At 36.8% G+C, this 23,879-nt stretch overlaps 1 protein-coding gene across 1 annotated transcript in view; it reads right to left on the bottom strand.

Annotated features, from left to right (window-relative positions):
* Nucleotides 1-23,879, bottom strand: part of zmat4a (zinc finger, matrin-type 4a) — a 67,546-nt gene that overhangs the window by 4,301 nt on the left and 39,366 nt on the right. The window contains exons 5-6 of the mRNA XM_026211784.1: nucleotides 19,332-19,556; nucleotides 9,039-9,135 (exon numbers count right to left, since the gene is read on the bottom strand). Coding sequence (XP_026067569.1) covers nucleotides 9,039-9,135; nucleotides 19,332-19,556 — 322 coding nt within the window. The remainder of the gene's footprint in view (nucleotides 1-9,038; nucleotides 9,136-19,331; nucleotides 19,557-23,879) is intronic.

Below are 23,879 nucleotides of genomic sequence, written 5' to 3'. Positions count from 1 at the left end.
TCCCTCTGGTGTTGTTTTCAAGTGCTGAACTGAAATGTGACGGAACGGTCCAGTTTTCGCCCGTGTGGTGTTTTCTGGTTTCACTTACAAAGCAACTCAGACAAATACATTTAACAATATTCTTTTCTTTTTTCAGTTTTGTGAGTGAAATAATGTTAAATGACACAAACCTTTCATAAAATGTCACAGTGACATTGTACTTTTGATTCTGAGGCCTTTCAGTTCCTACCAGAATGACCGCTGGGTCATTCTTGTGCGATTTCAATTATCCAGACCTTTGAATGAGCAGGAATTGGGCAGTAGGACCCTGAAAGCGAGTGAGCTGCAGTAGTGATGATTCATTCTTCTCCTAAGGCAATGCTCAAGCAGCTTCCCTATTATGCTTCTGAGTGGAGGGTGGGTGTCTCAGGATAGAGACTTCAAAGAGTCATGGTCTGATCTTCTGCAATTGCAGCTGTGATGTAAAATGGAGGAAGCACTTGGGGCATACAATTTGCATAGAAACTGTAGGATTGTATATGTTAAATGGTACTCTTCATGTGTAGGGTCCTCCGAATGGATCAGCCCACTATAGTGATACTGTACCATTTTACAGTCATTTACTGTATATATTAAATAGTCAACACTGAAATAGTTTTAAGAAATTAAAGATTGTTTTCATTGAGACAAAATATAAGATAATATTTTCTCCTAAGTGAAGCTTTATGTTGGATAAAGAGGCTGTTTATTTGGGGTTGGTTTCCACAGACCAAGATGCTTATTTAGAAACTTTAAAGTCTAAAATCCAAGAGGCAATCCACTGGCAGAAATGACATATAACCATTTAATATTAACAATACATAATAATGAATAAACTGAACATTCTTTGGGGAACTAAAGTCTGTTATCTTTATTTTTAAAATTGAAGCTCATACTTAACTGTAGAAACACTACCTGTAAATGAGAGGAGGTAGAAAATAATATGTCAGAGCCATATCTTCATAAGGTAGTACACAGCTCTTGTCTAATTTTAGCTCATGTCAAAGCAAGTTCAAGTTCTTTCTCTCTCTCATCTTTACTTCTGTTTTAATGTATTTTCCAAAATGAGGCAGAAAGCCCATAAAAAGAAACCTGGGCATTCTGAGGTCAAGTTTTCATCTGATATTCCTCAAGACAACCAATTGTGTATAAAATGAAAAAAAATGCAAAACAAACCCACAGATTGACATGCTGATGGGAAACACATTTACTCTTCAAAGAAATAATGAAATGGATGAATCAACCGTGTCTGTATAAAACAAACAAGTCTATACAAAGTGTGGCTTTTCAAGATGAAGTACAATGTTTAAGGAATGAGTCATCTGAAAATGCTACATTAGGTTTTTCAATGTCACATTTAAAGCTTCTGAAAAGAAAAATTCTGTAGGTTAACTGGTGGATAGTGACACGATCAACACCAAGGTCAAAGATTTGAGAGAACACATAGACCGACTGATAAAATATATTTGAGTTGCTATGAATAAAAGTCCTGTCAAACCAATAAATGTTAAAGCAGAGTTGACGAAGCTCCAGCATCCGTGTGAGCCTGTACAAAGGATAAGTGGCTTGGAGAATGGATGGGGGGAAAGAGTTCACTCAAAACAGAAATTTCTTTGGACCCCAATGACTTTCATTGTATAGAGAAAAACAAAGAAGAAAGTAAATCATACAGGCTTGGCATAACATGAGTAAATGCTATATTTTATCCTTTTAATTTACAGCTGAACCAGGAACTTTGAACACAGCCACTATTAAACATTTGTATTCTCCACATTGTAGTTTGTCAAGAAAAGTACCGTATCTAAGTTAAGTGGAGAAGAGAGTTTTTAAATGCATCAAATTGCTCTCATTTTCCCAAAAAACTATAGTCATCCGATATGATATAAATCATGTCAATGCTACTGAGTTTTGGAAAAGCTTTTGTAAAATTAAGAATTTACTGTGATATGATATTGGGATTAATGAGACTTAAGAACAGTGTGACACTGAAATATTGTTCACCTAAAAAAAAAACTAAAAAACTTATAAATAAATAAAAAGCTCCATGCTCCACTTCTGTCTCTGTTTTTATCTTCTGTCACACAAAAGAAGTCCTCATCACAATATGATTTCAAAAGCAAACAATTTAGTTTGAAGACTGTCTTAGGCTATTTGTTCAGACTGTAACAAAATCAATGCTTCATGTTTTATCGGCGCTTGGAGTGTAGACATGTTTATTTTACACCGAAAAATCAAGATTACCCTAGGGAGCTTACTTCAAGTGTGAGACAAACAAATCAGCCAAGATGGTGTTTGGAAAATGGGGCAAGCGAGATTGAAGGCAAATAGCTTGTTGCAGACAGGATGAGAGTGAAATCAAAGAGCTGTCAGGTGGCTGCACGGAGACATATCCTCCTGGCTGTAAGGTTGCTGCGCTGAAGAATTGAAGGGGGAATAATGTGATGGACAGGAGAGGGACCCAGATGAAAGAATTTCATTAACCAGCAGGGTTAAAAGCAGCGGTTGGGGTAAAGGATGGCTGGGGGAGGGGGCGGTGATGAGAAGTTATAAGGCAGGCGTCTTACAGTGTACCGTTCAATGTGATGAAAAGCACCTTTAATCATCACTTCAGCTGTGATGAGTTCTATGGGCACTTTCATAACCTGTAAGTTGTTGTTTGTGACGGCTAGTAAATTGAGATTTATAGTCATCTTGTGTGGGAGTCTGTTGAAGCAAACATTTACAAAACAAATTAATAATGACAGGGTTTAAATAAAAAGGTGTTTGCGCGACAAATTAAGTTAAAAGTAAACACACTTTTGTACCAAATTAATACTGCAATATGAAAAACAGTCAAAGCTGAGGGTCTTTGTTATCGTCTTTCTGCAGTTGATAACATGCTCTGAAAGACTGAAAAATTTATTTTGACTGAAAGTAATCTGTATTATTAGGTATTACTATAAAACATTTTTTTAATACTTAAAGGCTACAAGGCTTTGTTTAAAAAAAAAATAGATTTCATTGTGGTTAAAATTTGTAAAATCATACAATTTCAATGGTATTTGTGCCAACTTTTATAAATTTTTGTGAAATCAGTATCGTAAATGGTATCACATCGTGAGTTTAGTGAATCTTTACATCCATAAGGGTAACATAAAGGTTCTCCATCAGAATGTCGTTAGTTCTGAGACATAGTTTATGAGACAACAGTTGCAGTTATCAGTCAAAAGGGCTGAACACTTGTTAAGAGAAAGAGTGTATTTGTCGATTAAGAGATAAAGGCATGATTCGGTATGTAGTAAACATGCTGTTCCTGTGTTGGTAAGCTATTTGATGGATGGTGCGGCAGGAATCTAGTGATGCGATGGTAATGAGCCTGTCGGCCATGGCTTGACCTATTGATACTGGAGTGGAGGAGGAATGAGTCTTTTACCTCTTTCTTATTCTGCACATATCCTATAGCCTCTGTTGTATCTTCATCATCTGTCCTCTCTGTGTTAATCAGGAAATCACATGTACACAAACCTTGTATCATGGTTTACTTGCTTGTGTGTTTATAATCAGCGTTACAAAAATGTGTATCTTACAGAAACTTAAGAATAAAGAGGCGCACTGAATCAAGAAAACAAGGTAACACTTTTTTTTTTTACGGTAAAAATTTCCACTACTAACTAGTTGCTTAATAGTATGCACGTTGAAAGCATATTGGCTGTTTATTTTGACTTATAAAGCACATATTAATGCAGGGCTCCAGACTGCATTTTGCAACCATTTTTTTCTGCCAGTGTGCGATACATTTTTGTGAGCGGTCGCACTGCCACGACCACCATGTTACCCAACTCATAAGCTCTGCCATTTCTGTTGCATTTGAGAAACAACAACTGGTAAACAAAATGAAAGTGAACCTAAACCGTACGCAAAAAAAAAAAATTGTTCAAGCTCAGAAGAGCTTTACTCGGGAGCCAAAGTTGATTTCGTGACACTGTTCCTGCACAGATGCAACAGTCTTGCGAGATCCAGTGAGAAGCGTTTGAGTTAGCCGCACAATGATAAGGTTAATGCGAGATCTAGTGAGAACCATTCAAATTCTGCAATGAAATCTCTGTTATATTCAGTGCTCACATACGTCAGGAAACCAGAAGTGGTAACGCTAACTGAAACCATGGTGTTGTGGTAGAAATAGTAGAATGCATTATATCATTCACTTCAGGGTATGTACAACCTTTTGAGATAAAAATTCAAGAACTTTTCAATTACTTTCACTTTTTTGTCGTTTTTAATGGGATGAACAAAATATACTTTGTGGTAAACAAACACTTATGTCAAATTTAAATCATATCAAATCATAATTATAACCAGTAAACAGCAGCAGAGGAGAACTTATTGGCTTATTAGTCATTCATTTCTACTTTTTCTCTATATTTTGAAAATATTAAATCTCTATTATAAAATATAAAATCTCAAGAAATCTGATTTTGTCAGAATTGTATACTTTCATTTATTTTGCTACTAAATCACACATAATAACTGAAGCTGGTCAGTTCCATATGCTAGAAAAATAATGGTACATTTAATAAGAGTGGAATATATACATTTTCTGTATATGACTGCTACCAAATCTGCTCCTGGCGCCACCATCTGAAGAACTTCGTGGCATTGGTGCCACGGCTCTCAAATGTTAGTCTGCAACCCTGTATTTAATGCATTATTCCACTTTACTATACTTCACATCCTTGATGAACTCCTAAAACTACCTAAACTTACCATACCTAAACTTAACAACTAAACGTAACAACTTTTATGTGTTCCCTATTCTAAAATGTTATCACAAGCATACTCCAAACCTTCTTAACCTTCATCCAACAAAGGCTATGGAAAGCCATTTTTATGGGATGCCCTAAATAATAAATCAACATTAAACTAATCATATTATGCATGCTTTATATTTGCTTTAATGATACTATAAAATGCATTAAAGTCTAATACATCTATTAATTTCTGGTTTCTTACACCTTATGTTTTTGAAAGAAGGAAATAGCCTACCTTTATTCAGCAAGGATGCATTACATTGATCACAAATGACAGAATCTTTCATAACGTTATCATTTTTTTACTAATTCAAAATAAATGCTATTCTTTTTAACTTTATATCTATCAAACAATCTTTTTTTTTTAATAATAACAAAATTAAAGCACAAAATGAGCATATAAGAATGATTTCTGAAAAATCATGTGACAGTGAAGACATGATTAATGGCTGGTAAAAATTCAGCTTTCACATCACAAGAATAAATTATATTATATTAAATTAAAATATATTCAAATCAGTTTAAATGTTTTAAATACACACACACACACACACACACACACCAGCAATAAATGCCCTCAATTAAGAGAAAGAAAAAAGTGTCTCCCCAAATTAAAATACTCTAATGAATGTAGATAATGCACGCATCCCTTAGAGCTAAACTGAATTACTGAATATAAGGTTGTTCTTAATTTGGCAGGAGAACAGTATTTGGCTTGTTGGCTGGGAGTGTGCTTGACTGAATTAAAAAAGGAAAAGGCAGGAGGCTTGATTAAGTCTGTCTGCGGATATGTGGAGTGTATCTATTGATCTGCAGACTTACTGATACTCTTAACACAAGATGGTCATTTGTTTCACCATCCCCCACCAAGAGTGCAAACTGAACTTCCTCAATGTACATGTGTGTGTATACTGTTGATGAGTTTCTGTGTATATCTGATGATTGTTTTTATCAAATTAAATGCTTGTGAAGTGAACTCTCAAAGCCGCTCCAGAGATGAAGTTCATGTGGAGTGTCTTTGATAAGGGGTGCTCCGATTGATCGGCTACTGATCACAATCTGGCGATAATCACTTTGGCATGATTTATCTGCGGTCTCTAAAAAGGCAGATCTCATAAAACTGATTTCAAGCTAATGATGCTGAGAGAGGTTTGGCATGACATGAGGTGACACTATCTCAGTCTCTGTCTGGCACGGGTGAAATAATTATAATGCTTCAGGTGAGGTACAATTCATATTCCTTTATTAAATAACTGTTAGTAATTTGAAAAAGTTTCTGTAAGACATAATTTCATAAACAGTGTGAATGAATCCCAGCATGGGCTCTTTCTCTCTCAAAATGCTTATGGCTTCAAATCACATCGCATCTGCACTATAAGTGAGCAGCATGCTGCACAGCCGACACAGGAATTGTCACTGCATCGAGGCAGTTTGCATCATCACAAAAGTTCTTTTTAATTCTTGCCAGTGTTTAAACCATTCAAGACTCACACGCTTTCCTGAAGACCATGATCATGCACACACATAATAATGCCAGGTTCACATTACTCCGTTTGTAGTGCGTATGTGGTGCATATTTTTTCTGCACTCATCTTAACAGATTAAAGATTTCACACTGCACACACGGATGTGGTCTGGCAGTGTGTTTAAGAGCAGTGCATCTGCAGCAGTGCAGAGATTGTGTCCCGAGTCTATTTTTTGTATGCACTAAATTAAAGTAACAGCGCATTGTTTGCAATAATAATAAACATGCATCGACACAAACATGTAGTAATTACACCATAAATGCATACACACACATAGGCTATGGATTTTTTTGATAGGTTTAAAGGAAAAGAGCACTTTTAGATAAACAAGGCAATAATTTAAAAGTTCTTAAAGTTCTTGAAGAGGTCATATGATGCTTTTTAGGAGATCATTATTTTGTGTATTTGGTGTAACAGAATATATTGACATGCTTTAATGTTCAAAAAACACAAATTATTTTTAAAATACTGTACATTACTATAGGTCCTCTGCCCCGCCTCTTGCAAACGCGTCATTTTCAACAAAGTCCCACCTTCCACAAGCGCAGTCTGCTCTGATTGGTCAGCCGACCCAGAGCATTGTGATTGGCCGAACACTCCAAGGACTCGTTGGAAATATAACACCCCTTTCCATTATTGCATGCTTCATCTTTCAAAATAATAATATGGTCATCCATAAAATGCGTTGCTGTTCTGTTGTAAGTAATCTTAAAGATTCCTAAATGCATCTACTTTCGGAAGACCAAATAAAGTGCTTTTGCTTTAACAATAACAAGAATAACTGCGGTTACTGAAACCACACCTTCTTTTCGTGAACACATGTGGTTGCCGCAAGCTCCTTCGTAGAATCCACCGTCCGCGTCGTTCTCAAGCCGGCTCACCTCTCAAGTCAGCCTCTGCTCACTATAGGCTACGGCTCACTCTAGGCCTCCAGCCTTCGCTCACTCAATGCCGCGGTGTGTGACGCTGTTTCGTTGAGAAAGCAAAACTACTTTGTTTGGCCTTACAGAAGAGGACACGACTAAAAATCAAGTTTATATCACGTTTATAATGGGGTTTAATGTATATGTCTCATCAATCAAAATGCACTGGATAGCTGGCCAATCACAACACACCTCACTTTTCAGACCAATGAGCCTTGTGCGTTTCAGAAGGTGGGGCATAATGGAGAAACAATAATGTACAGTATGTAAAAAATAATGCGTTTTTTTAACCTTAAACCGCATAAACACATTTCAGCATAACAAATACACAAAATAATGTTCTTATTAGCAGCATCATATGATTCCTTTAAGAAACTTAATAAATAAATCTAAAAGTACATGCAAAATAAAAAAGCATTGAATAATTTATTCACTATAAATAATTCAACATGATAAAAAGAAAGCTTTAAAAAGATCAGTATCATGATCGGATCAGCAGATACTGCTTTCTGTGATCGGTGATCGGTCTCAAAAATCCTGATCAGAGCAACCCTATCTGATGAAAACAGCACAAACATGTAGTAGACAAAACAAAGCATTAATGTCTTTTCACTGATTAATATTCACAAATATTAGACCATATTGTGATTTAAGTGTACAACACTTATCCAAATTTAGCCAAATCCTGCATCACAGAAATCATAGGGCCCCATATTATATGCAGCATGCTTTGTGTGTTTGACTATATGTTTGTGTGACAGTATGCATTAGTATCCCTGTCAACTCACTGAGGTGGTCCACACAAAAAACAAACCACCTGGATAAGGATCAGCAGGCAGAGTGCTGAACAGTACAGCCCCAAAACATATGCTACTGGACCACATGACAGGGAAGACATCCAATATGATGGCAGAAGGTGATAAAAGGTCTGGACATCTAACAGCTATGATGGAGTCAGGATTTACTTTATATTTTTTACAGGGCTCACAGTTATAGAGCAGCAGATTTTGTCTAGTGAGGAGCAACGGAGAAGGATATTTAATAAGTGATGGACAGCTGACTCACTAAAATCTCAATTTTGGATGTGCTCCTAATGTTTGCCTGATTAATGACCCGCATGTGTGTGTAAACAGAGTAACCGGGGTCAGCACCAAAATTATGGAGTAATTGCTTCAAACACGCTTGGAGCAGAGTTTTGAAAGAAGGGGTAAATTCAGAACAAACGGTCAGACTGCCAAAGCAGATGACTGGATGACTGTGAGCAATAAGAGGTATTATATCAAAGGGAAAAAAAACTCTACTTTAGGGATAAATGAAAGAAAACAGTCCAAAAATTCAATAACAATCAAGGAACTTTCAAAAATGCCCTGGAACCTAGATGTACCACCACTTCTAGGAAATCTATCTAGTAAACTAAACTATTGTGCTCCATTTGTATTAGTATTCATATATACAGTATATATACATTCACATACCATTTTGTTTCATTATATTAAAGTAAAACAGTTTGGTAATTCTTGGGAGTTTCAGAAGCTTTAAATACCTTATGCATTGAGATGGCCTGCATCAACATTGGCATGTGAAATTTTACGCAACATTTAATTTATCTATTTTACTTATTTACAAAATATTTAATTTGATTAATTAAAAAAATGTTTAATTTAGCTTTTTTATTGCTATTATCAAAAATACAAAACACATATTCAATAAATGAAAAAAATAAAGTAAAAAAACAACCTCAAAAACAAGCATTTTTTTGGCATGAGGTGCACGTTGGCACTTACTTGTTTTGGTGCTTGGAGCCCTGCAGGTGTGCATGATACTGTGCCACTGAATTCAGTGTGACGCTGCAGACATCACATGTGTAGCAGCGTTTTAGACCTACACAGCAAAGAGAGACACACAAATTTGTGTTTTTAGCAAGTGCAAAAACAAATACACATAATCTAACATTACAGCCGTAGTAAGAAAACTCAGCTGTGTAATCTCATTATGTATGTCTTTCAGTGACATCACCTTTACAGCATTTAGAGGACAAAATGTGGGGTGAATCATAAAAAAATAACAGTACATGCATAAATGCATACATGTCTTTGACTATCTTTTGTCCACGGCCTCTGCACCATACTAAGCTGAAAGCAGAGTGGTCAATAAAGCCTTATCATGTCATTCCCGAGAACAGAAGGACTAACTGGGGAATGAGATAACGCTGGTCTCTATCTCTCTCAGTCAGCCGAGGCTCAGCACGGGTCACTGCTCGGCTGTGTTTCGCAGTTCTGCCTGATCAACTCTCATGATTACCATACCCTGAGGGAATGTGTGTGTGGAGAGAATCAATTAAAGAGATATAAATATAGAAATGTCAAGCCTTTTTATTTATTTATTTGTGTTTTTAAAAACAACTATGAAATTACATTGGAAGGTATCTCCATGAAATGCGATCTGTTTCTAGGGAGTTGGACCTGTGAGGAGACAAGTTCCTCTGTTCTTGTGTGTGTGTGTCAAGTGACATTATAAATATTTGAGAAGGCCATGTGGCTTGTAATCCAGCTTGGGATACTGATGTTGTTGCACCCGTAAGGGCAAGAGAGGGGAAGCTACAAACTGTGACACTCTTGTGCAGCTATGCATCTCATAAGAAGAGTGAAATTTTGCCTAAATGAAATAACACTTCACATTATTATTCAGTGGGGAAGCCACTTTAAAACTTTAAAGCTTCTCTGAATTTTAAGTAGTTTATAAACAGCCAGAATATACTTTTAACATTAAATTGAACTTGTGCTTAAGTTATATTCAAAACATCCAAGAAAGCTCATTTATGTTACTGATTCAAAAAATACTACCTCAAAACCTAATTTATTTGTTGAATAGTTTATTTAAATAAACAAGCGTGTTTATTATATATGACAAAAAAGACAGAGCATGTCTGATCACAGCCTCAGCTTGCCCTGCTATAAAATAAAATTAGACAAAAAATAAAGTAGGCTAATATAGCATTCTGTCACACTTCTACCTGTTGGAAAAAGTATTCACACTGCTAAAAAACTTTACTTTCCTCTACCTATTTGTGTGTTGACTCTAGACAGCAAAAAGCTTGTTACTAATGCGACACAGTAACATTTTGGATCTCTATCAGTGCTGTTTCCCGTCTGCGCCCCCGTTATGGATTAAGCGTCCCGTGTAATTGCTGTCATGTTGCACTAATGATATTGCAGCTGAGAAATGGCCTTTGCAATCTCCTCCTCTCCAAATTGAGTTAAAACCATAAACAACATTTGCAGGAGAAGGACATAGAGAAATTCATGTCGTACTGTTGATTCATCATTATGCTTAATTTTACTTATTCTCATAGATCTAGAGTTTTCTGCCTCTGTTGATACGCGCTTGCTGTGTATTACAGCAGGCTGGCAAAAAAAAAAAAAAAACACCTGACTGACAGACCAGGAGCAAAGTCTTCCTTGTGTCTATCTGTTTTATACCCAAGAGTCTGATTATTTCTGCCACTGGGCAGCCAGCAGCAGTTTTTAAAACTTGCTAATCATATCAGAAACAGTGAAACTGAAAAGCACAGCAGAAATGGATGGCATTTCCCTCCACAACTTTAAAGCTCCTTGATACATGGTCATAAACAAAATATTTTTGGACTTCAGCAGTTTTAACATTTGTAAAATGTGCCCATGGTTTGTCTCAGGCTGAAGGCCCAGAAGGAATTTGCATATTTTTATTGTGTTTTCTGCAATAATTTTTTGGGTAGAAATTTCTGCATAATTCTACATAAAAAGTCTGCTGAGTTATGTGGGTACCGCTTCAGCTGACCATATCATCAACTGTTTAGTTCAGCTGGTACAGTATATTTTATTGGTGGGATAGATACACCCACTTGCTTTATTCCCCACACACACTCTCCTGGGTTGTGACACTGAGAGGATGTGGCAGAGCCGTTGAGCTTGTGGTGACTCCCAGCTGGCCTTTTGCCTCTCAAATGCTTTTTGAAAAGGTGAAATAATGGAGCAACGCCCAGGCATCCATCAATGTTAGCCATCCGTTCCGCTTGTCGCGCTGCCCACGGAACACATGAGCAATGAAGAGTCGACCAGTGGGCAGCTCCCATGAAGTCTCTCTCATCTGTGTCACCCCTGCCTCAGATTTATTACCTTTAGCACAGAATATCATCTGAATGGGAATAGAGGAACCACAAGTGGAAAAATGGAATGTTAGATGGAATGTTGCCCTTTTTGCTATACATATATGCTGTATATTATTTTTCACATATGAATGGAGCTGAACACTCACTTAAATAGAAAAGTAGAATTTAAGGAAATTATTTTTCTATACATTTGAAATGACATTTTGACCATTTGGCTGAGAGTGTTATTCAGAATAAAAATGTGGAGTAGATTGAATGGAACAAACAGCTTCCAGAATTCTTAGAGCACAATAAAGTTTAATGATGCCTTCAGGGATATTATCACCTTAGGCTTCTGGCATCGTCAAGGATCATAACACCACTGAACTGGGACATGCCCTGGGACATACTCACTTACTGAGATTCCCATCTGTCGACCCTACAGTTTATCCAAATTAAAGTAGTTGGAATAATAGTTAGACACTAGTCACTAATCATTACACTCTAAGAGTCGATTAATTTTGCCATCAATAATCACATAAGATACCAGGACACACTCACCAAAGCTGGGATTTCAGCAGACACTATTTTTTAGCAACTAGGTGCTGTAGGACTCTGCTTCAAGCACTCTTTCGTTACATATTTACTCTTTTAATTTAAAAGTTATTTGCTTAGCCATTTTTCATTTCCTTCTTTATATACAGTGAGGTTCCATGTTGGTGTCAGCTGTTTAGAAAGTTTTTTCTTTATGTAAAATGAATTACTATTCTATTTGAATATTTTTTTAAATGTAATTTATTTCTGTAATGACAAAGCTTAAATTTCAGAAGCTATCACAGGTGCATCTCAATAAATTACAATAAATAGTCATGGAAAAGTTCATTTTAGGGACCCACTTTATATTAAGTGGCCTTAACTACTATGTACTTACATTTTAATTAATAATTTAGTACAATGTACTTATTGTGTACATACATGTTTTTACATTGTACTTATATTTTAAAAAAACGACATGTAATTACATCTGTATTTAATTTCTGTAATTAATTTATAATTACACCGTTGACCCATACTTTACACCTTAACCCACCCTTAAACTTACCCATACCTCCAACCCTCTCCCTAACCTTACCCCTATCCCACCTCAATAGCAGCAAAAGTGTTTTACAATACAATATGAACACACTAAGTACATTGTACTTATTTTTTATGTAAGTACATAGTAGTTAAGGCCACCTAATATAAAGTGGGACCCATTTCAGTATTTCAACTCAAATTGTGAAACTTGTGTATTAAATAATTCAATGCACACAGACTGAAGTATTTTAAGTCCTTGGTTCTTTTAATTGTGATGATTTTTGCTCATATTTAACAAAAACCCACCAATTCACTATCTCAACAGATTAGAATTTGGTGAACTGCCACTCAGCTAATCAACTCAAAACACTTGCAAAGGTTTCCTGAGCCTTCAAAATGGTCTCTCAGTTTGGTTCACTAGGCTACACAATCATGGGGAAGACTGCTGATCTGACAGTTGTCCAGAAGACAATCATTGACACACTTCACAAGGAGGGTAAGCCCCAAACATTCATTGCCAAAGAAGCTGGCTGTTCACAGAGTGCTGTATCCAAGCATGTTAACAGAATTGTTAACAGGATTGGACTGATGGGCTCAAGGCATCAAGAGACACTACACACAGACGCAACAAAGGATTTGGCTACAGTTGTTGTATTCTTCTTGTTAAGCCACTCCTGAACCACAGACAACGTCAGAGTAGTCTGTTGCCCCTTTTACACTGCACGTCGACCCGGCAAATTGCAGGAACATTGCCGGGTCACCTTCTGTGGGAAAGCAAACACGTCCCGGGATTGATTCCGGCATTGAACCCGGGTCGGGGACCTAGTAACATTTCAGTCCGGGACGAATGTTGTGTGAACAAAAGCCAGATCTAATGCCGTGTCGTACATTACACGTCACACCCTGATGTCATGTGTCATTACGGGACCTTTAAAGATTGTGTGTGAACGCACGCAGATATTCCAAGTAATCACTGGAAGTGTGAAAAATCTAGCGACCCGGGAACAATTGCTGGAACACTTTTATGGAGTATTGTCAAGAGGAAAATGAAAAACATGAGACCAAACAATGCAGATGAGCTTAAGGCCACTGTCAAAGAAACCCGGGCTTCCATTCCATCTCAGCAGTGCCACAAACTGATCACCTCCATGCCACACCAAATTGAGACAGTAATTAAAGCAAAAGGAGCCCCTACCAAGTATTGAGTACATTTACAGTAGCTGAACATAATTTCCAGAAGGCCAACATTTTAATAAAAAAAAAAAAATTTCCCCCCCTTTTCTATTGGTCTTATGAAGTATTCTAATTTGTTGAGATAAAAATAGATTGGTGGGTTTTTGTTAAATGTGAGCCAAAATCATTACAATTAAAAGAACCAAAGACTTCAGTCTGTGTGCATTGAATTTATTTAATACATGAGTTTCACAATTTGAGTTGAATTACTGAAATAAATGAACTTTTCCATGACATTCTAATTTATTGAGATGCACCTGTACTCTCATTCTCTGTGTCACGCAATCCTTCAGAAATCATGAAATCAGAAATGCAGCCTTGGTAAACAAACTACAAACTACTCTGACCCTCTCAGTGTGCCAGAAAACCTAAGCATATGTTTATGGAGAAATTAGTATAATACGTAAAGTATAAGGGGTTCCAAATACTACATCATTTACATGGGCAGTGATCATGAGGGCAGAGGTCAAATACACAACATCCTGTCATATTCAGCACATTATAAGCCACTAACCTGTTGGACAGGCTTGAATCAGCATGTTTGCACTGTAAATAGACAACGTTTCTGCCTCAATTCGTCATCAGCTCTGCTGTGTGAATTCAGACATGAGCAAAAATATGCTAAACAACAATGAATGAGAAAAACATGCCCAGATTTGTACAGTGACACGCAGATGGCATCTAAATGGTGGGTAATTCAGCAAACACTGATCCACTTCTGCTCGAGAAGAAAATATATCAACCATATCAAATTGAAAAAGCCCACGGCTAGCGCCCGTATTTAGAAGTGCACATATAATAAAACAAAATTAATTTAGCATTTTCTGATTACATTCACATAATCACAGTATCTCAATTATGCGATAAAAGTACCTTATACAGTTTACCCAAAATGAAAATGTGGTCAACATTTACATGAAAGACTTTCTTTTTTTCTGCTGAAAACAAACTGACCCCTAAATGTAGCATAGTAGTAAGTGACAGCTGTTGTACCAGCTGTGTAAAGACACAGAGTGTAAAGACGTGTTAAACATGAGTATTTTCTTTTGTATTTTACAGATGAAAGTGCAACATAAGGATGAGTTAATGATGACGGATTTTTATTTTTGGGGTAAACTATCCTTTAAATAAATTCTGACAACTGCTGGTGCAAGATGTCTTAAATTAGATCTTTTTCAAGCATCACATTGAAGCTACAATAATAAAGTACTGCTTTTCAGGTCTTTCCAAAATCATTTTAAAAACAAGAGCTAACATCTTTCTTACCAATACAATACAACAAAGCTTAAAAGAATACAGATAACATGTCACCTTGGAATGAACTCCCAACCACCAACACTCCTCGATCGGTTTCAGGGTGGCATGTAAAACTAATGGCTTGTACACTGAGGCACTAGGCAGGAAGAATGTAATTGCACAGTCCTTTGGAGTGAAGATGCTGATTACCAGATGAGCCAAATTATATCTCCAAACTTGTCTTTCCAATTAACCAGCAGGACTGTGTTAGGATAGATGGAATTTGTCACAGGCTTCGCCTGACTGGCTTGGTGATGACAAAAGAAAAAAAGAGCCATAATCACTTCTGAAATCATATCAGCTTGAATTATATCAGTATTCTCTGTTAAAATGAGGACAGCTAAGCAGACTTGCTTACCAATAACTGTATACAGTTTAAAAAATTGTAATGTTCAACTGGTATCACCTGGATAGTGGCCTTTTTTCAACAATGTAGAAAAAATGTAGGAGAAGCCCTTGATGTTTACCCTCCCAAAAAATCTACAGAACACAAAAGTAACAGTTTAGCCCAAGAATACGTGCCATGCACTCACAGATATGCACACACAAATTCATCAGAAACTATGCAGACACAGTGCTCAACAGAAAAACTATGAATATTTCATGATGTTGCAGTCTTCAAAGTGTGACTGCTGCCACCCTCTCTGATGCTCTGAACATCAGACAACACAGGATGCCCGGGACAGATATATGCAAACAGAGAAATATGCAGAAAAATCTAAGGCGAGCAGACAGAAGGAGAAAAAACATGGAATGGATACTGAAAGAGAGACAGAGGCAAGTGTTGTAGGTGCTAACGCTTTGTGTGAAAGATGAGCCTGCCAGCAGCAGCTCCCAGCCCGATGAATTAGACAGCAAGTTCTCCTGCAACATTTCCCTCTCTGGCAAACTCTTTCTCTCTCTCTCTCGCTCTGGCTGTTAGGGTGATTTGCCACATCATTACTAATTGATAATCACATTGGAGAGAAGCCATCAGAGGCGTACTACTGAACACTGCAGTGTCTGTGCTGACATTTCCTGGCTGGAGTAATGACTAGGTGACATTAGTGAGAGACCTTTCAGGGCAGACAGTGAGAACGGGCAGCCGGGGGGAAAATTGCAGAGATGGTTGGCCCATCCATTTTTCCCTCCTTAACCCAGTGAAGAGGAAATGTGTGTGAAAGATATATAGGGAAGGCCAGATATAACTGTAGCACCTTGCATCAATTTAAACAATTTAAACAATGTTGTAAGTCACATTGGACAATTAGGGCTGGGCGATAATACGCTAACGTTAATTATTGCGAAACAATTATCCTCGATAAAACGATAACAAGAGTTTGATAAATGTTCAATGTTTATGCGACAAAAGGGGACTGAAACGGCGCAACTCATTTGAGCTGCACCACCAGTGTTGGCAACTTCTTTCAATGGAAAGTAGCTGAAGCCTGCTTAAAAAAGTTGCTAAATGTCACTAGATGACACTATATGCTAATTAGCATGTTCACAACACCATTACGTCGTATTTTCATTTACATTTTTTCTTCCTCTCTGTGCTCACAAACTGTATTTTAATGTAGCCAAATTCTCAATAAAAGAGTTTTCATTTATAAGTTTTACCGTTTCTGTTATCAGGTATCAAGATTAATTTGAAATAGTGACTGAAATTCTGCCCATTAAGATTACATAACCAACCAGCCAGCACTCCACACCGAGATCTGATCTGATTATCATCAGTCTGTCTGGAATGAAATGAAGAAACAGAACAAACTGAGGCAGACTAAATCCAGAAGAACTGTGGCAATGTCTCCAAGACGCTTCAAGACCTACCTGCAAAGCTACATGAAAAACTATGCGCAAGTGCACATAGAGCTAAAGCTGCTTTAAACACAAAGGATGAACACACAAAATGTTGATTTCCTTTAGTTAAAGCTGCGGTAGGGAACTTTTGACGCTCTAGCGGTTAATAAACAGAACTGCTTGCGTCTTGTGGAAGAACATCGTAGCCGGAGCTACCTCTCTCTGTTTATGTCTATGAAGAATCACAAAGGTACTGGGTTACTCCGCCGCGGTGCCCCCGAAGCAATCTAAAATAGTCCGAATATAAACACTTATTATAGGTGCAACCTTAGTGATTCCGGACAAGCCAGAAACACGATTTGGAAAATGGATTCATGGTGTACTCGCTTATTATAAACATTTTTCTACATTTTGAACACAAACAAAGTTACGGACCGCAGCTCTGATTGGTTGTTTTTTACCGGGAGCGATGGAGTTTCTGCAAATGGCAATAGGAGCACTGGGAGGAGCCAGAGGAGCTTGATTTTTTTCACAAATTATCTGTCTCATATTCTACTGTCAGGACATAATGACAGGTTTAATAAATATGTAAAAAATATATATTTTTTTTTACAAAAGTTCCCTACAGCACCTTTAATAGAAGTTAATTGATAAAGGAAATCTATTCATGACATTATTTTTGACAGCTTCCTCATTTTACAGCATTGTTACATAGGTGTCTAAAACTTTTAACAGTACTGCAGCTTTGCAGGAAGGTTTCTTGAAGCATGTTGACGTTGCCACAGCTCTTCTGAATATAGTCTGTCTCAGTTTGTTCTGTTTCCTCATGTCATTCCAGACAGAAATCAAATACACATAAGATAAAGACAATGCCTGTGCTGTGATTTCAGCTATACTGTAAGCACAAGCTTTTTTCTATTAAGATATTTATTATTTTGTTAAGGAAAAATGACTGGAAAAGTGTAAACAATTCAAAAACGTTCAGTGTTTGTCATGTTCTGACCTTAAAGAGTGGTTTAAAACCACAATTGTTTTGTTTTTCAGTTAAAGGGGAAACGTGTACCAAAAACAGTGATCTCCCCTACTTTAAAGTGTTACCTAAAACTCTGAGCTTTAATGTGAAGCAGGATGTATGACAAAATCAAATAATTCATAAATCTGATAACTTTCTCTTTCGGCACTCAGCCTAATTGTTTTCCATTTTAATCTTGTGCTGACAGAGTAATAGTCACTATGAGTCTGGCAAAGTCTTCAGCGTGTCTTCCATTAACAAGGCTGCTCAGAATTCACAATCCATCATGCTAAGCTAGGCATAACCTTCAGTCCAAACAAACTAAACCCAACTTCAGCTCAGTGTTCATCTCAGTCTCACAGCGCCAATCTCTCTGAAGCTTTATCTCTGTACTGCATTGAGTCCCTTTAGCTCTAATGAGTTGACACATCCCATGTTACTTAATAGTTCTGCTAGGTGGTGGAAGCCCTCGCAGAAATTACAGCTGGCATGGTCTCTTTCCTTCTCACCTTAGAGAAAATGTGTTTGTAATTGATATTGACATAATGTGAGCCATGATACAACGGGAGAGCACACTCTTCATCCCACAGAGATTAATAGCCTGTGTCGAAGTCTCTGGTTGAACAAACCTATTGCTTTTAATCTCTTGAAGCCCAGGCTGGAGAAGAGGCAAGGGAAGTAAAAGACACATTGAGAAGTTTTATTGTATTATGTGAGCACTTTCAATAATCTATCGAGGAAGTGAGCCCCATGGGACCAACTAACTCTCTGAGTTGGGAATGGCCTTCAATAAAAAAACACTGTGAAATATAACATGAGCAACAGAGGTCAATCCTTGTAACCTCACAGTTTGCCATTGAGCTCTCACACCTTTAGTGACAAAGTCATATAAAAAAAATCTCTCTTTTAAAAAAAAACTCTTTTTCTTTTCCTTTTTCCTTTTTCAATGCAGTTACTTTTGAAGACATCACAGCATCAAAAGATTTGTGACATAACTGTGCTGCGTGATTGACAAGTCTCAACAAAAAAATTAAAATAAAACTGAAGTCAGACACAGTTTATAGATAAAAAAAAACCTTTGCTATGCTGATAATATAATTTGTAATGATTTTATTTAATAAGAAAAATTTAAAATAGATCCATTTTGAATAATGGTCTCAGACTTTTGGACCCCATTGCAAATACTTCTGGGGTTGGTTGTTTCAGTGAAACATAAATTATTTAGGTAAAATACTGGAATGTTTTTATGAAAAGCCATAGGGAAAATGTATCCGAACAATTTCTCTGTAAACCTCAATGACCTTTCAATGGCATCATACGTAGTCATTTCAAGCTTAATTTTATGACACATTATCATTTTGCATAACCAATTCATTTCTAGGCAGTTGCACTGGCCAATATAATCAACATTCTCATTTCCATCAAAGACCTGCAGGACAGTAAAGCAATACAAATTTTTTATCAGTCAGTTCAGTTCTTCATTATCTAATGAACTAACAGACAAATTAATCATGCAGCCATAAACAGCCATTAACAGAGCGTTTAAGTCTGTACCTTTCATCTCTCCCATGTCTAAAGTCTTCCCTAGTTGTTCCAGTAGATCTGCGCGTGCTGCATTTTTCTTGTGCTTTTTGCCGTCGTAGTGTTGCTGTGCCATTCCAGGATTGTTGAACCAAGCATTGCACAGCTGACAGTAGCGATCAGAATCCCGGTGCTGACGGGTCGAGCTCACAGGTGAGGTTTCTGACGAGGGTGTTTTCACTGGACTAGGTGTCACCTCTGAAGAAACCAAGCAGAACAAGAATTAGAATGGAATAACGAATTAAAACATTATTTATTTAATCTGATCTTTTGACATATGAGGTCATTGTACTATAAAAATATCCTGTAAGTTTCAGAACTCAAAACTTGCTTGTTAGTCTAAAAACAGCTTATATTGAAGCCAGTCTGCCAAGACAACAGGCTTGTGGAATGTGCTGTTTATGACGTAATGGTGTGGCTAAACACTGCCTTCGCAGTAGAAGATCAACACCTGCATCCACTTCACTCCCTGTTTAGCCCCGCCCACCAATTCACACATGTATAGTAAATAACAAGAGAAGCAAATGCAGGTCTACGGAGCCCCGCAAATGACATGCAGGAGAAAATATTAGGCTAAATAATGTGCACAATTTACTAATTTGTTTCCTCAATATACTAAAATGTGCAGACGATTACTATAGCATTCACTCGATTTACTATTTCGTTCACTCGATTTATAAATAGTGCACACGATTTAGCAAATCGAGGGAACGCAAAAGTAAATCGAGGGAACCCAATAGTTATCGTGTACACGTTTTAGTACATTGAGGCAACGAATTAGTAAATCGTACACACAATTTATTTATTTTTTCTTGCATGTCATGTGCGGGGCTCCGTATAGGTCTATGCAGAAAGCAACTATAAAGATGGCTCAGAAGACAACAAGATGCTTTAAAGTGCAAAGTTGTGGAAAAACACAGTCTTCGAATCACCTTCATTGTTACCATAATGGTATAAGAGTGGATGAGTTTTATTTTTAAATAAGTTCCAGATGGCGTCAATAGAACTTGGTCCTTTTTTCACTTCATTTTACCGCAGATGCCTTTACAAGGGGATTTTTTTAAAGATTGAAACTAAAATGCTGTGCCGACTACTGTATATTGGATCCGATGGTAATGTTTTCATTCAAAATGTTAAAAATATTGATAACAGTATAAAAGTGGACCAAAGAGAGCAGTACAGGTACAAGATGGTAAATTATGTACGTAGACTGCTATATAAAGCTTTAGGCAATGGCCAAGATTCGATGCTCTGTGTGGGACATCTTTTGATATTCAAGAATCCTGAGAAAAAAATCTATAGTATAGATGGTTATATTTAAATTATATTGTTATAAATTATGTATATTTTCCATTCAAATTTAATTCACTTGCAACACTACGGTTTCAATCTTTCAGTGATATGAAAATGCAAAAAAAAAAACAGAAATTCTTCTTATTGCTGTTTTAGAAGCTTAACATGAAGAATATTCTATACATTTGTCACAACATGGTTTTCAGAAGAAAAATGCCTTTGTTGTAGTTAGAAGAGGTGAGGGTTAGGACTAAGGTTTTACAGTTTGTGCTGCTTTGATTCTACTGCTTACATCACAAGGGGCACACAATCAGTTTTAAATAGGGCTGGGCGATATGGAACAAAAAATATATCTCGATATATTTTGCTATATCTCGATATGCGATATATATCTCGATATCTTTACAGGAAATATAACCCCCCTAAAACTACTGCAAAAACAAATATGCCAAATATTACATGTTTAGGGCCCTATGAAACGTCTTATTTTTTTCTTCACCATATGCTTTATTGTTACCTATTCTGTGTATTTACATTTTTCTGGTTGTCAAATGAAGGCATAAAACATTTATTTAATTTATCTTTTAATTATTTAAAATTAAGCAAACTTTATTTTTTGGTAAACAAAGGGGATTTACTATTAAAAATAAAACATGGAAGAAATGTTGTGTGATTATTCATTAAAAATATATGTTTATTTCATTTTAATAATAGTATTAGTGAGCTATGTACATTCTGCTGAACAATAGTAAAATATTTCTGCCAAATACTTTTATTTTGACGGGTTTACCTTTACAGTTCTGTGTATGTGATACTACAGTCTATGATGTGATATGAGCTAGTTTTACTCAAATCAAATCTCTCGGTGCAGTTCTGGAGATGTTCCTCATGTGTTCACATCTTTATCAGTGATAGGAAAGACGCTGAAATCAGCGCGAGCATCACGCGCTTCCGTGTGTTTAATGAATGAAGACGCGCTTCTGCTCCATTCGTTAACACAGACACGCAGAACATGCATGATTCCTATTTAAATAGACTTTTCCGGGTTAATATTTGCAGATATTAGTCTATATCGCGATTTGATTTAAGTGCATGACCTACTTTTGATAATTCATTCAAAATTTCACCAATTCCTTGACATTCCGCGTTAAACTGTAAATACCGTTTTTATGACTGGATTCCGTCCGCGCTTTCAGCATCGCGGAAATCATTGGGCCCTACGTTAGACATCTTCCTTCTGTTCCTCCTACGCCTTAAAACCAAAGTATCTCCATATAATGGAGCCAGTTGTCCTTTTGTTTTTAGACTTTGTTTTTTAGACTAGTTCTATACACGCGAAGGGAGTGGGGACAAAAGCAAGGAGGCGGGGGCGAGCGAGCGGGGGCGAGCACAGCACAGAGAAGGCAAAGAAGCAAAGTGGCGGAATCAGAATTAAATATAAACAACATATCGATATATACGATATGTCAAAATCCATATCGTGTTTAAAAAATATCTCGATATATTTTAAATATCGAGATATCGCCCACCCCTAGTTTTAAATCATGTAATGTTGCTATTTCTAACAAAATTATCTGCCAGCTGGCAATTAATTTTGTTATATTCACTTCCTAAAGCCAAGTTTTACTCTCACTTGGCACTTTAAGTGTATGATTTTGAACCCTAGTTGCAATCCAGATAACTTGAGGATTTTTGGATTTTCTGTTAGTACAAGCTCAGAAAGCAAAAGAGAAACTCAAATAACAAATCATTCCCAGATATGTGATGACATTTTATGTTTGGATAACCCAGTGAAACAAACAAAAGTATGTCTTATTCTTGTTAACTTCAGTGATTCTAGTCAGAAATTATTTCTGATCTTGACAGCAACAACCCAATTACTGAGATTTCATTCAGCGTTGTGTTTGGATGTGTTCTCTGCTATATAACTAACAAGCTGTTGCCAGTTTCTTTATAAAGAAGATGATGCTCTACATTGTTTCTGACAGTCCTGCATTTGACCAACACACACAAAGCAAGCTTCTTTACTCATTTACTGTTGTGCATGGATGTGCAGCACCACAGAGCAGACCGAATAAACACAAAACACACCATAATCATAATGCCAGGCCAAACAATCAGTTTTAACACTTCAGTGGCTGTCCACTCTGCCATGGACAATGTTTACAAAAGCTCTTTTCAGCCTTGACATCACATCCAGTTTTTTGGCATAAGGGAAAATTTGAAAGAATGAGCCACTTCATGTCTGTGTTTATTAGTGTTCATAAGTGTTATTGAGCGGTGAGAGAGAACTGACCCAGTATCTTTGACAGAGTTTGTTTACATTTACACTGACTGCCTGTTCTTCATTCCTATTTGCAACTTTATATATGATTTGATACATAAGCTACACTAATAATGTCTGCAAAATCTATGACAGGGGCTGAAGAGACTCCACATAAGCTTCCTACAAAGGTTTGATTTATTAGCATATCTGTAAAAACTGGGATGTCCAAAAAACAAAGAGAAAAATATTGTTGTTGTGCCAGGAAATGTAAACCCAGCCAAAACACGTGGATTATTCCTTCAATCTGTTTTTCACTCTTCTTTTACATTCTTTCCAGCGGGGGTTGATAAAAGTAAAATGCATGCTTTGGATGGGACACAAAATTTAATTTAGGCAATTAACAACCACTGCTGCAGAAATTTAATTTGATACCGTAAATTAAAATTCTTCATGAGATGGAAATTTAAAGAAGATAAATGAGCTGCCACGAGAGTGGGCGACAGTACATGAGCAGGCAACTTCATTTTGAGAAAGCTCAATCTAGTTTATTTTTAACTGACGGTCATTCTCTGTGAAGAAATGTTGTTTATTGCAGGAGTTCTTGGCACAATGAAAGACAATGCATTTGCATTAAAGCCATTCAATAAATTAATACTGCATGAAGTGTGGTCATACAGGAAATTTACATAGCATTTTATGAGTGTCAAGGCTTAGCGCTCTATGAAGAACAAACTTTAAAAATGCAAAGCAAATACAAATTTAATAAAAGTGTCAGTAAAGTATAGTACATAATGTGTAATTCATAAAACTCCCTTAAGCCCTGGCTGCCGTTATTGGTGTATCTGACAGACTCTTGCAGTATAACACTATGGATATTAGCAGAATCCGGCACTGAAACATTGGAGTATTGATTTACAAGCTCAGGGGTTTACGGAGTGATATCCATCAAAATAAAAAACGGG

Source organism: Carassius auratus, chromosome 30 (assembly GCF_003368295.1).
Source record: "Carassius auratus strain Wakin chromosome 30, ASM336829v1, whole genome shotgun sequence".
Lineage (NCBI taxonomy): Eukaryota > Metazoa > Chordata > Actinopteri > Cypriniformes > Cyprinidae > Carassius > Carassius auratus.
This window is presented reverse-complemented; position numbering and strand designations above follow the sequence as displayed.